At 45.3% G+C, this 14222-nt stretch overlaps 1 protein-coding gene across 1 annotated transcript in view; it reads right to left on the reverse strand.

The window, feature by feature from the left end:
* LOC149327536 (beta-mannosidase-like) overlaps positions 1-14222 on the reverse strand; it is a 201024-nt gene that overhangs the window by 36535 nt on the left and 150267 nt on the right. The window contains exon 14 of the mRNA XM_089562649.1: positions 4168-4312. Within this exon, the coding sequence (XP_089418775.1) occupies positions 4168-4312 (145 nt within the window). The remainder of the gene's footprint in view (positions 1-4167; positions 4313-14222) is intronic.

The raw sequence follows: 14222 nt of genomic DNA on the forward strand, positions 1-14222 counted from the left end.
ATAAATAAATAAGTATTGGTCCTACCATATCCTATCAGCATTTCGTTTGGTCATGTTGAAGAGTTGCCTATCGATTACAATTACACATGAACTGATTCGCTTCTCGCTGAAAACAAACTCTCTATGGGGTTTCATAGGGCGGCAGTTTAGGTCCAGTCTCATTTAATCTGTACACTAATGATATCGCACACATTTGTTCAGATATTGAGTTCATTACATATCCCGATGACACGAGTTCCCTGGTGCCGTAACATTCTAAAACTGCAGGAATCTGTAAAGCAAACAGTTTTTTGCAAAAATTGGACTCGTGGACTTGTCTACAACTCCCGAATTCCAGAACGGTGGAAAGTGACCAAACGTCGCGCGCCCTACGGATAAGAAATGCTTCAAAAAAATCTTCCGCGATCATTCATTGCACTAGAAAAGGAAGGTATTGATTATGTAATATACTTCTCTGATCACTGTACAAATCTAATCTCATTTTATATCCCTTCTGTGATCATGCCTAAACTTTTCCTTCATGCTCAGCTCATATTATATCTTTTACAGAACGTTACATTTCCTTTTTTGCACATTGTCAATTTTTTTATATATGTTCCAAAACAATGTTTTACTGATTTTATCTGCGCTGAGTGCATTGTGTGATGCCCATTATATTATGTTTTTACCATTTTAATCTTTTTTTCAAACACCTGTAACCTTCCTTTTTCATTTTTCTCTCCTGCTGTGTACGCCCTACGAGGTAGATGCGTGGGCTTGTTGGTTAATCATTTGAAAAAAAAAACGTAGCGCAGAATACAAGGACACACACACACAGCGCTGTGAGTGTCCATGTTTCTCGGTTCTTGTTTTTTGGTGTAAATTTTGCCTTAAGAGGCCGAATATTTCTCAAGCCGCACATACACGGCTTTTACCTCAGCTGACATCTAATTCTTCAATGAAAGTAAAATTATGTACGTACAGTTTTTGCCCCAAGTAACCAGGCTCCACGGTTTGCTTCTCATTCGTATAACCGGGCCCTCATGGCTTCCCTAAAGATCAAAAAGTTCTTTGAAGGTGAGAACAGGGGATCGTCTTACCATGTAGAGATTTAGAGCATGAGGGCTGGCATAATAGCTTTGATATACGACTGAGAAGAAAAACGTTGTACGTACGTAGCTACGTACATACGTACGTACGTATGTATGTACCGTCTTTCTGAAAAGTAACCAGGCTGCATGGTTTGCTTCTAGCTTGTATAGAGGAGCCCTTGTGGCTTTCCTAAAGATAAAAAGGTGTTGGAAGGTGAGAAGGCCCCCAGTCCTTACCTTTAACGACCATTTCCGCTTTATGGAAGTTGTAAGGGCTCCACTGTACGAGCTACAAGCAAACCATGCAGCCTGGTTACTTTTTACAAAGACTGTATGTATGTATGTATGTACGTATGTATGTATGTATGTATGTATGTATGTATGTATGTATGTATGTATGTATGTATGTATGCACGCACGCACGTACGTACGTACGTACGTACGTATGCATGTATGTATGTATGTATGTATGTATGTATGTATGTATGTATGTATGTATGTATGTATGTATGTATGTATGTATGTATGTATGTATGTATGTATGTATGTATGTATGTATGTATGTATGTATGTATGTATGTATGTATGTATGTATGTATGTATGTATGTATGTATGTATGTATGTATGTATGTATGTATGTATGTATGTATGTATGTATGTATGTATGTATGTATGTATGTTGTGCGTGTGTATGTACAGGGTCTGTTCTGAAAGTAGTAAGACTGGTTTTTTCCTGGGCGAACGGGCGGACGAGAGGCGGTCTGCGCGTGCAGGATCGTTGAAGGGGGATATTGGTAATGCTGGGTAAAATCGCCAGTCGGCTCTGGGCCGTTGAAGAGAGCAGGTCGCTTGTAGTGTTAACCCTTGTCGAAACGTCTCGTCACGCAGAATCATGGAGCGTTTACTGGATCAGAGATACGCGATCAAATTTCGTGCAAATCTTGGTAAAACGGGCAAAGAGACTCACTACATGATTAAGGAGGCCTACGGTGACGCTGCCATGGGTAGACCAGGTATTTTTTGAGTGGCTCAAGCTGCTCCAAGAAGGTAAGGAAAGAGTGGAAGACGACGACCGCTCCAGACGCCCTTCGACCAGCAAGACTAAGGAAAATGTGTAGCGAGTGAAACATTTACTGAGCAGTGATTGTAGGATGAGTATCAGAATGATTGCTGATGACTTGCGCATTCCCCAAACCGAAGTTCTTGAGATCGTGACAGAAAACTTAGCCAAGAGGAAATTGTGCGCGAAGTTGGTGCCGGCTGGAGGGTTGTCAGAGGAGCAAAAGGCCAACTGGAAAGCGATCTGACAGGATCTTGTTCATCGTGTTAATGAGGACCCCGATTTTTTGCCCAGCACAAGGCGGCAACGCTGCCTCAGCCCCCTGCAGCCCCGACTTGGCCCCGCCAGACTTTTTTCTATTCCTGAAAATAAAATTGAAGCTCAAGAGGAAACATTACGGATTGGTAGTGGCGGTTCAACAGGCCGTGACGAGGGAGCTAAACAGCATTCCGGTCCAGGCGTTCCTGGAGGCGTACGAAAACTGGAAAACCCATTAGCAGCAGCGTGTAGGTGCGGAAGGGTGCTACTTTTAAAAATTCTATTGGTTTTTACTACTCTCCTGAATAAAATTTATTTAAAAAAATGAGTCCTACTACTTTCAGAACAGACCGTGTATTTAGCAAGCGCGGGCGATCTGTCTTCAGCGAACAGCACGATAATAATACAAAGTTTGAGAGCGCGAAGCTTTGCCGAGGCACAGTATAACATCCATTAGATTTTTAAATACGGTGCATTTATCAAATACAAGGTTTAAAACCACGTCACAGCAAAGGCTAAATACTATCTCACCGTATCCTGCAGCACAGGGAGACTAGGACTAATAGTGAGGTAGACGAACACAGCTTTGTTCTTAATGTGTATTTGTGCGCTGCAGGACCAGAACAAATTAAAAAATAACTCTCCCAACAAAACACTATTACCCGATAATTAGAAAATAAAGAATGCAAATGCAGTGCTTGTTTTTTTGCCGGTTGAGGGTAGCAAAAGAGGCACAGTGCTCGTAGTTTCACTCCACCAGCAACATGAATTACATAAAAATGGCCGCCTTCCTCCGAGTCGAGAAGCTGTCAGTGTTACGCAGTACCCAAGCAATTCAGGTGGGTGCAAAAAGTGAATCATTGCTCTTTGCGCCCGGTGAACAATACCAATATTAGACTGGCGGTCATGCAAATAAGGTCTGGTGGCTTGTGAGGGAAGCTACAGCCACGGCTTCTTCCTCCGGGCATCAAAGAAAGGGTTGCGAGTCAATACACTATAATAAACAGGGCAATTTTTGTCGACTTTATGGCAATTCATCTCAGTACTGTGCGCAGCCAAAGAACAAAATCTGCTTCCTGCTGCTGGTCGAACCGATTATTATCCCCGCGTGATCACGAGGATACACACTGGTCGGAAAGTCAGCGCTGAAGGGTGAACAATCTATAGGGTGATCCAGCAGAGAAACTGCTGCATATCAAGTTATTTTATCGTTAACCCTCCCACACTGCTCAATATGTGGGGCGGCCAAGCCGACCCTCATGCACTATCCTTCAAGCTGTACCCGAGTGCGGTGGGCTCACGGGAAGAGGGAAGCAGATTCGGTGCGCCTGTCACTGTCGCCTGTACGTCAAACCCATGACACAATCTGCGGCCTTTACTACATGCGCTAATAGCATCGCTACACCAGCCCGAACAGAACGGTCCACAGAGGCCCCGACTTGTGATTTCTTACCGCTGTTACCAGCAACAAAGATTGGTTCGTAGGGCGAAGGGTTCTGCGGCGCAGGCAAATGGGCTGCCGGAATAGGCGGGCCACCCAAGTATCCGCTAAATGCCATTCTTTAAATAAAGTTTTCAATCTATCATCCAGTATACGTCGCGCAATCAACTAGCTAGCTTCACACTCAATAGGACACACTTAATGCTAACTAATGATAACTATTCCCTTGAGTTCACGTTTCCGGGCTCGGTCTTCTGAACATGAAGGAATGCACTTTTTGATGGTTCCATAACAGCCCAAGAGCAGCGGCCCGGAGAACCTGGAGTGGCCGGCTCACCAATGGAGGACCAGGAAGGTGCTTGCCAGATGTCGTTCAGCTGCCAGTAGAGGAATCCCATGTTGTGGCCCAGGCCGTGAGAGAGGTAGCTCCTCCAGCGCCGGAACGTCTCGGCGGCGTTGCGAATGCCCATCGCCTGATTGATCTGCACGAGTCAAGTGAAAACCTCTTTTCTGGCAACAGACGTACTCCTCACAGTTCTTCGTTGCGAAATTTACTCACGTCGTCGGTTTCCTTGGAGCAGAATGTATTCACCATTGCCTCTCACTTAATTCCATACCAAGTTACACCTACGTACCAATTTGGAATCCGATCAGCGATATCTATTAAGGTGCCAGTTTGGGCTTGTTGGTAACACATGTAAAACGAAAATAGCGCAGGAATAGAACAGGGACAAGAGAGGAAGTACATATAAACAGCGCTAAACGACAGGACTAGAAGAGGAGTAGACAAACACGGCGCCGTGTTTGTCTACTCCTCTTGTAGTCCTGTCGTTTAGCGCTGTTTATATGTACTTTCGCTATGGAACACCAACTCGCCCAATCTACCGGTCTTCTACAAGAGAGGACACTGTTTGTGCGCTCGTATGTGTCCTTGCTTGTTCATGTACTGTTCCTGTGCTATTTTGGCTTGACCACTGACAGTTGTGGCTTAAATACCGCGTCACAAAAGCTACAGTTGTGTAATCATTATCATCATCCTTACTACGACCACTCCAGGGCAAAGGCCTCTTCCAAGTCTGTCCAACTAACCTTGTCCTTTGGAATCTGCGGCCTCCGTATCACCGCAAACTTCTTAATCTCATCCTCCCACCTAACTTCTGGCCGGCCCCTTCTACGCGTCTCTTCTCTTATCCACTCCGTTACCCTTAACGACCATAGTTCATCTTGGCTTGGCATTGCGTACACTGCACAAGCCCATTTCTTCCTCTTGATTTCTACTAGGATGTCATTAATCCACGTTTGTTCCCTTACCCATTCTGCCTGCTTGTGGCCTGTTAACGTTCCACCTAACATTTTGCTTTTCATAGCTCGCTGCGTTGCCCTTAACGTAAGCTGACTCCTTTTCGTTACCCTCTACGTTTCAGCCCTGTAAGTGAGTACCGGTAAGGTACAGCTGTTGTAGACTTTTCTCTTGGGGGATATTGGTAAACTGCCATTCATGACCTGAGACAACCTGCTATATCCCCTTCGGGCGCCGTGTCCACTATTGTGGACGCGAACTTCGCGCGCGCTGGTGTGTAAAAATACAACCAAAAGCGCTTTTTTGAATGTACTAAGACACGCCCCTTGAGCCAATTTAACGGACAAGTGGCGCCATCCCACGGGATGTCAACAAAATGCTGTCGAAAAAGCGCGGGAAAGTATGGACGCGTTTACCTTCTACGGAGCGAAGAGTAAGTACTTCTTGTTTTCTTCCGTTTTTCACTATTCCAAATACAAACTCGCCGAAATATTGGCAGTTACGTATCAATGTAAGGTCCTGTGAATGTGAAACAGCTGCATTCATCTTTCTTGTGAAGAACTTCAGCCCTGCATGCAGTTCCAGAAGTTAGCGTCCACATTTGAGGACACGGCGCCTCAAATCCGCCTTTCCTAACACACGCTTTTTCCAGAGTTCACGGCGTCGCTCACGCGCTGAAATGAAGAAAACCTATCATTTTTCCAGGTATATCCAAGCATGCTACTGAAAGAAGGCGCCTGGATGATGACACAGCCGAAAATATATTTAGAAGAATTCAAGACGGTGATATTTCTGACGCAGATCTTTCTGATGACGAGTACACCGAGCAGGACACACAAACTACGGTAATTTTGTCTGTTTTATATGTTTAGTTAGAAAATAATGTTGCGTATGTTGTGTTTTTTCCTCAGACTCCTACTACAAATGGCACTGCCCAGAGTGCATTGTTATTGCCTGGAACATCAAGCACGCAGGACAAGCAAGTGCCAGATGTGCCATCGAAGATGAAGACCTTGAACTGGGTTGCAAAACCTCTTCAACCTGGGAACACTAACTGCACCTAGCAGCTTCAAGGTAGATCAATCCCTGAGGACCCATTGGCATACTTCAGCCGGTATTTCTCACCCATATTTTTTCGCGATCTAGCCACATTCACTAACATGTACGTCCTGCAGAAAGACGGGGATGTGCTTGGTACTTCTGAGGAAGAAATCAAAATTTGTTTTGGAATCCTAATGCTCATGGGAGTTCTAAAATTCCCAAGAATTCGAATGTACTGGCAAGCCTCTACAAGAATTCCTGCCATAGCTGAATCCATGACAGCAAAGCGATTTTTTAGGATTAGAGCCGCGCTTCACATCACGGACTCGAACGCTCCACGGGACCCAAACAGCCAGGACAAGTTCTGGAAAGTGCGCCCCATCATAGAGGCAGTGAGGTCACGGTGCTTGCAGCTAGAACCCTTGGAGCACAACAGTATAGATGAGCAGATGGTTCCATTCACTGGCCTTGTCCCCGCCAAACAGTTTGTTAAAGGAAAGCCAAACCCAGAAGGGGTGAAAGTGTTTGTCCGCTGCAGCGCCGATGGCTTAGCACATGACCTCGAGCTATACCAAGGGAAGGAAACAGGGGTCAGTGCACAGCATTCAAACCTCGGACTTGGCGGATCGGTTGTCATGCGTCTTGTGGAAGCAATGCCTAAGGAAAAGAACCTGAAGTGCTTCATGGACAACTACTTCACCTCAGTGCCATTATTCCTGGAGCTGAAGCAAATGGGCATTCTCGCCAGCGGGATGATCCGAGCCAACCGACTGCTCAAGTGTCCCTTAAAAAGTGTCAAAGAAATGAAGAAAGAAGGATGGGGAAGCATGGATCAGAAGGTTTCCGCGAATGGAGACATTGCCATTGTGAGATGGCAGGATAATGGAGTCGTCAATATGGCATCCACACAAATTGGAACTGGGAATGTGGGAAAAGTAAAGCGATGGAGTGAGACAGCAAAGCAACATATTGAAATTGACTGCCCAGAAGTTATTGTGCAGTACAACGCATACATGGGAGGTGTCGATAAATTTGACTTTGTGATGTCACTGTACCCGCTTACGGCAAGAACCAGAAAGTGGCCAGTGAGGGTTATTTCTCACTTTGTCTTTTGCGTTGTGCAACAGCTGGATAGAATATCTACGAGACGCGACTGCCGAGAAGCTTCCACAGAAAAGTACCTTGGATATGATGGCATTCCAGAGAGACATTGCTAACAGCCTCATCGTATGCAGCAGAACAACCCCGAAAAAGCGCGGTCATTCAAGCAGTGAGTGCCCAGAGCCTGTTGCGAAGAAGGTTAGCCCGCATTTGCTACCCACCGCAACCATCAGGTACGATGGCTACAATCACTGGCCGGAGCATGTCAGCACGCCAAACGCGCAGCGCTGCCGCCGTGAGGGATGCACAGCGAAGTGCAGGATTCGCTGCCGAAAGTGCCACATTTTCTTGTGCCTCTCAGCTCAGAACGACTGCTTTTACCTTTTTCACAACAAGTAGATTCTAAAGTGCTTGATTTTATTCACAAATCAAGCAATAACCCTTTACCCATGTTTTGTGCCCCACGTCATGCTGAGAACACTGTCGCACTTTCTTTTAGTTGTATGCCATATTTTTTCTGTACTGAGGCGCTGTGTCCACAAATGTGGACACTCTGAAATTCTAAGTAAGAATAAAGTTTTTGTTTGTCTTTTAAAGACTCGTCATTTGCAGCTTCGAGAACACAAAATTGTGCTCACATATTTTATTTGTTTCACAGATTTTTTTCGCGCCTGAAGGGGATGTGCGCTCCACCCCATTCTTATTCTAGTTATTTCCATCTCATGATCCGGATCAGCTGTCACTACCTGCCCTGAGTAGACATATTCTCTTACTACTTCTGGCACCGCGCCCCCAGTAGCGAACTGCTGCTGTCTTGATAGACTGCTGAATATTACTTTGGTTTTCTGCATGTTATTTTTTATACGCGACGTTCTGCTGTGCTTGTCAAACCTATAGATTGTGCTTTGCTGTTAATCTCCAGAGTGACATAGCAAGGCAACGTCATGAGAGAATCACAGACTGCTTAGGTATTCTCCCTTAATTTTATCCCCAACTGTTCCCAAACCTCAGAATACCACCTGTAAAAAGGGGGTTAATAGAATTGGCGAGAACTTGTCTTCCTGCCTGACACTCTTTTTTTTAGGAATTTTATTGGTGAAATTATGGAGGATTATGGTAGCTGTGCAATCGTTATAGATATCTTCTAGTATTTTCACATAAGGCCTTTTCTACGCTCTGATTCCGGAGTTGCTGCATGACTGCTGAGGTTTCCACTGAGTGAAATGCTTTCTAGTAGCCAATGATGGCGTTATATAGGGGTTCGTTACATTGTCGGAATTTTATGTCACCTGATAGAAAGTGTGAATATAGCCCATTGTCGAGTATCCTTACTAATGCCTGACTGATCATTTGGTTGATTGAATTGTAAGGTTGCGTTCACTCCATTAGCGATTACCTTAGTAAATAGCTTGTACGCAACGGACAGTAAGCTGATCGGTGCTGACATGTACCCGTCTACAACACCGCCTGTTTTTCGAGCTGGGCAGGCGCGTGTTCTTTCTTGTTGATTTCGCCGCTTGAGGAACCGCCTCCATCACCCAGAAATTTTAACTGGACACAGGGCTGAGATTCTCAAGCCGATTTTGGAGTGTGACGTGCTGCAGAGTTTAACGATACCTTTTGCTAAAGAGATCTCGTTCTGCGTCTCTGGCTGCTTTTGCTGCTTTCTATGTCATTGCGGTCGCCCGATCTTCTTCAGCCTTATCGATGTGTTCAACTACCTGTGCCGCCTTCTCATCTCGTTTACGACTATTTAAAACCGCCTCTGGTGCCATAGGTGAGCCTTTCTTCCTCTTAGCTCACCGGCTCCGCTACATAATTCCGGCGGAAGCGCTATTGCCTTCGAGCATTTGCAAGAACATGGGGATTGGAATGAAGATGAACACACGAAGGATTTACTTGTAGCAAATGCTCAGTTGGACTTTTAGCAATTCAAAGCGCAGAAGAGGCGAGTGAAAGAAACATATGCGAACAGCACAATAAAAAGGAGCACACGGGACACTCAAGATCGGACGGGCGCTGGCTACCAAATGCTTATTATCAAAGAACCCAACACTTTATAATCCTGCACCATAAGACAATATTGAAGCCAGTGAAAGCATCTCAAAGAAATCCCCTCAAGCGCTGTCGGTATTGAAACCAAATAGCCACAACCCTTGCAATATAACACGTGCGGACCAAAACAAACTGAGGCTAAAGATACGATTGTCTCTTGAAATCGAGACTCAATTGTATCAAAACACAAAACAAACAAAGAAGGGAAGGAGACGTGCCGACAAAAGCAGGCAAAAGACAAAAAGAAACAGAGATCCTGCAAGTTTTAATCTATACGGTTGACAACAGCGAGAGCGTAGGCGGTATTGAGAACAGACATAAAAGCACACGAGAACGAAGAAGCGCTAAAATCAGCGAAAAAAAGTTCGCAGTGAAAAAGAAATAAATGCTTAAGCAATCTACAGCAAAACCAACAAAAAACGTGAGAAAACAAGGAAAAACAGGGACAAACTGTAATAAAAAAAATTTGGGGAGCATGTTGACTGTCTTAAATGCGTAGAGGCGAAAGCGTTTTCCGCATCAGTTTGCCTATGTGGCACTGGTGACGTGACCACTGGATGACGTCACACATAGTTAATGACCAATTACTAAGTAGTGACAAAATACTAATTAATTACTAATCACTGATTAATTATTAAACACTAATTAACTGCTAATTAATGACGCTTAAGCTTCGCCTTTAGGAGTGGAACGCGACAGCGTGTTGTAGCGCTGCCAGGCAGTCCACGGAACGCCACCACCCGTTCGGCGCGATGCCTTGCCCTTTAAACGCAACGTTTTTTGAGGAAAGGAAATGGCTCAGTAATTCTGTCATCTCGGTGGACACCTGAACCGCACCGTACAGGAAGGGAGGAACGCCACCACCCGTCCGGGGCGATGCCTTGCCCTTTAAACGCAACGGTTTTTGAAGAAAGGAAATGGCGCTGTAATTCTCTAGTTAGTTAGTTATATGGGGTTTTATGGCGCACAAGCAACTATGGCTATCATGCCATAGTTGCAACTATGGGTGTCCCATAGTTGCAACTATGCGTTCGGGTGTCCATGATAGCAACTATGGCTATCATGGACACCCGAACCGCACCGTACAGGAAGGGAGGAAGTGGGAGTGAAAGAAAAAAGAGGGGCCGTAATAAAGAAAGTGAAAATTGTATTTGAAGAAAGGAAATTACGCAGTAACTGTCTCGCATATCTCGGTGGACAGCCGTGAAAACGCGGACACATCTGCCGACACGGCTGCCGACACGGTTGCTAACGGCAATATGATGCATTAAAGGCTTTGCTTTAAAAGAAATACAGGAAAACGAGCTAAATGTAGCTGAAAGTGGCAAAAAAAAAAACAGAATTACACTCAGACCATGTGAAAGACATCACGAATGCCAGCAAAGAACACGGCACAACAAAAATATTTAATAACGCCTGAAAACTTCTGAAGGTCTTAGAAAAAAATTAGGACGACGCTTAAGCTTTGCCTCATGAGTAGACGCGATAGCCTCTTTTCCTTTTTTCTCTCTTTCTATTTCTTTTCTGTCGAATTTCTTATCGGTTACCAGTCCGCAATAATATTGCCCACTTCGTTCAGTGATTACAATTATAATTAGCAATTACTTTCCGTATTGCCAGTTACGAAACAAAATTTTCTAATACCACTCACTGTCCAGATTGCACTGAACCTCATACTACGCCACTACACACTCCTACACATACAAACCTATTCTTTCAGTAGAATGCAACACTATTTAGTTACACCATTTAGAAACACCATATTTAGTTTTATTTTATTTACTATGACATCTCCAACACACTTTACTCTCATACACACAAAACTGCTTTCACTTGTTGCGCCTCTAACAGGCTTGATGTTTAAGAAGTTTGCGTGGATAGGGTGTCCGCAGCTTGCAAGGAACAGGGTTAATTGGGAAGCCCTGGGAGAGGCATTTGCCCTGCAGTGAGTTTAGTCAGGCTGATCATGATGATAATACACAGCAAAAACGTTCTTCGATGTAACAGTTCGAGAAAAACATTAAGATGTAAAACAGCAAACATAAAAACGATTTACTGAAGACATTGGCTAGAAATGGCGACATAATTTATCTCTTGCTTTGAGACGTTAGCTGCCGTCCATAAGCGTCCCTTCAAAGTAGACCTGGTTTTGAACCAAAGTTCCGCAACTTCTATGTTGAAGGGCCCGATATCAACAATGCGGTCACGTTTTTGCACCTCTATAGAGCGGCACACCATACGGGAGGCTCGTCCTAACCCCGTGTCCCCTTCCCTCCTACCACGCTCTTTACACGCACGTTTTTCGACAACAACGATAAAGACATGCTTTCGCCCTGGAACCTCACTAACATGTGGCTTTGTGAACCGTAGGTACGGTTCGTTTGTAACCTTCCGTCACCTGGGCTTCCTTCCAAGCACGGCGAAAAATATTTCTAAGGTACGTGCACGACTGCTTCTGCGTCAGAGCCCGAAAGCACACGGACCCTTTTCTCGATCACCTCAACGCCATTGAGTCCACTCTCAACATCACTGTTAAAGAAGAAACTGGCGGCTGCCATCCGTTCCTAAACACCGTGGTAACCTGTACTCCGACTGGCCTTAATTTTCGCGGCTACCGGAAACAGACCACACTGGAGGATCCCTACCGACGTTTTAATTCGGGGCTCACAGACAAACCCAAGCGGTCAGTGGTTGCATTTCTAATCAACCATGTCAAGGAAATATGCTGTGAAGGTATGGTTTTAAACCACGAGATGGAAAGAATCGAAAAGACTTCCAAAGAAATGGCTATCCGCTTTTCCTTATTCGGAACACGGAAAAAGATTGGCTAGATCGATGCAGCCTGCTTCCAGGGAAAGAGGAAGCGATAGAAACTTTTAGTATGGCTTATGAGCTGACCAGAACGCAACAATAGCACCGGCTGCAGTGGCCTTATCTAGCGTTAAAATGTAAAAATATTTCGCGACATATTTTTCGCACTTAGCCAAGGTTATCTCAGTCGTATCGCGTAGAAAGCCAGTTCCATGGCTAGTTCAGCAATGCCAACGTCGAATTTCTTTTAGGTAACTGAACCGAGCAAGGTTTTTAACCTAATTATGTTGAGTTCTTTCGGACCCTTAAGCCCACCGCCGAAACGACTACATTTGGCAAGGCTGACTACCTTGGCGCAGAAACCAAATCAAGCCAATCCACAGTAGGCTGTGTGCTGTTAGGGTCAGGAACGGCGAATTCGTTGCACAGAATTGAGAATAGGGCAGGTTTATCCCTCATTCATTCGCTGTCGGCGAGAGAAGGCAAAGCGAATATCACGTGTACAATTTAAAGGCAATTAATGTGCCTGGGAACCCCACAACATTGAGGAGTTCTCTGCGAAGCGGGTGTCATGGGCGCCGCCAAATTGACAACGCTATTTTTCTTAGCGTAAGCAAGAACAAGCAAGCTAAATTCGAAAAATAGCGTACGGAACGCAAACGTACGTAAATAGGGAGTAACTACTCATTGATGTCCACCCTACAGCAGCCATGCGGCTACAGAGGAAAGCTAAATCCCCCTAAACATTCCCCTAAACATTCCCCTAAACATTCCCCTAAACATTTGACCAAAACGTACGTAAAATCTCGACTTGAAACAGCGTTTGGTGCTTGCGCAGTACGAAGGACGCTATATTATAGGGTTCACAATGCCTTTCCATATGTCTGCGTACGCCCTAGTAAATGTCTCGTGATGACACAACAAAACCTACACAAATCCCTGTCCCGCATGTTCCAGGAAGCAGCGATGCACTTGCGAATATTTTCCTCGAACAGGCCGTCAATATTGCGCATGTCCCAAAGATAAAGACACGCTTGTCTGCGCTTGTAGCGCTTGTCTGCGTCGTTTACTTTCCGTCCCGTGTGTTCCCTGTGCGCTATTTTTTACATCATGATAAAGACACGGACTGAGTTTGCCAAAGTCAAGGACCAGCTCCCTAGTGGCAAGTTTCCTGGCGTCGTTTACAAAATTGCCCGCAGCGACTGTTCATCAGTGTACCCACAATGGTGAAAAAGAAGACTTGACGAGATGTCCGAAAGAACCCCAGAACGGGGTACGCGAAGAAAAAGTTACAACGAACGCAATCGCCGAGCATGCACGGAACACTGGCCACAAGATTACCTGCGACGAAGCAAAGATAGCGACAACGGAAAAGAATGCGTCAGCCCGCCAAAACGTCGAGTCAATTATCATCCAGACAACGCCTAACGCACTAAACAAGAACTACAGCAGCCTTCGTCCTCTCTATGCCAAATCACAAAAACACATCTACGACTACAAAAACCGGGGCCTCCAGCCGGTTGCTTCATTGTGAACAAGGGAGCCGCAGCGCTCCCGAAAAGCCATTTGTTTTTGGCCATGGACAGTAACCAGCGAACTGCGTCAGCCATTATTCCTGAGCAGACGGTATGCCTTCGAACCGTCGACTGCTTTCATCCTTCATATGCTGTGCAAACTCTTGGTGCAACCGCTTTTTTCTGGGGCAGCCGTCTAATGTCCAGACAAGCTGAGAGATCAAGCTATTCACGATGCTTGTGGTTAACCACACGCTTCGTGATCAGCTTGCAGGAAACTTGCAATCGCAAATCTTACAATTCGTATGGGAAGTGAAACTGCAAAGAAGATGGCGATTGAGGAGAACCGTGGCCGCGCGGCGGAGTTCAGTGTCGAGTGCTCTCCTTTCGGCCTCGTTGTTTGCGAAGAAAACCGCATCTCTATTTAAAATGCTCGCTGAATAGATAAAAGCTGACTAGGCGCGTAAAGAGAAGCCAGGGAGACAAGCTCTTCATTCCGCGAGACTGCTCACTGCAGACCTGACTACGTACACCCCCCGTCAAAAGTATATAGCCCAAGGGGTTTGCTTG

The sequence above is a fragment of the Amblyomma mixtum genome, chromosome 10 (assembly GCF_055824585.1).
Source record: "Amblyomma mixtum isolate Tamu chromosome 10, ASM5582458v1, whole genome shotgun sequence".
Classification (NCBI taxonomy): Eukaryota; Metazoa; Arthropoda; class Arachnida; order Ixodida; family Ixodidae; genus Amblyomma; species Amblyomma mixtum.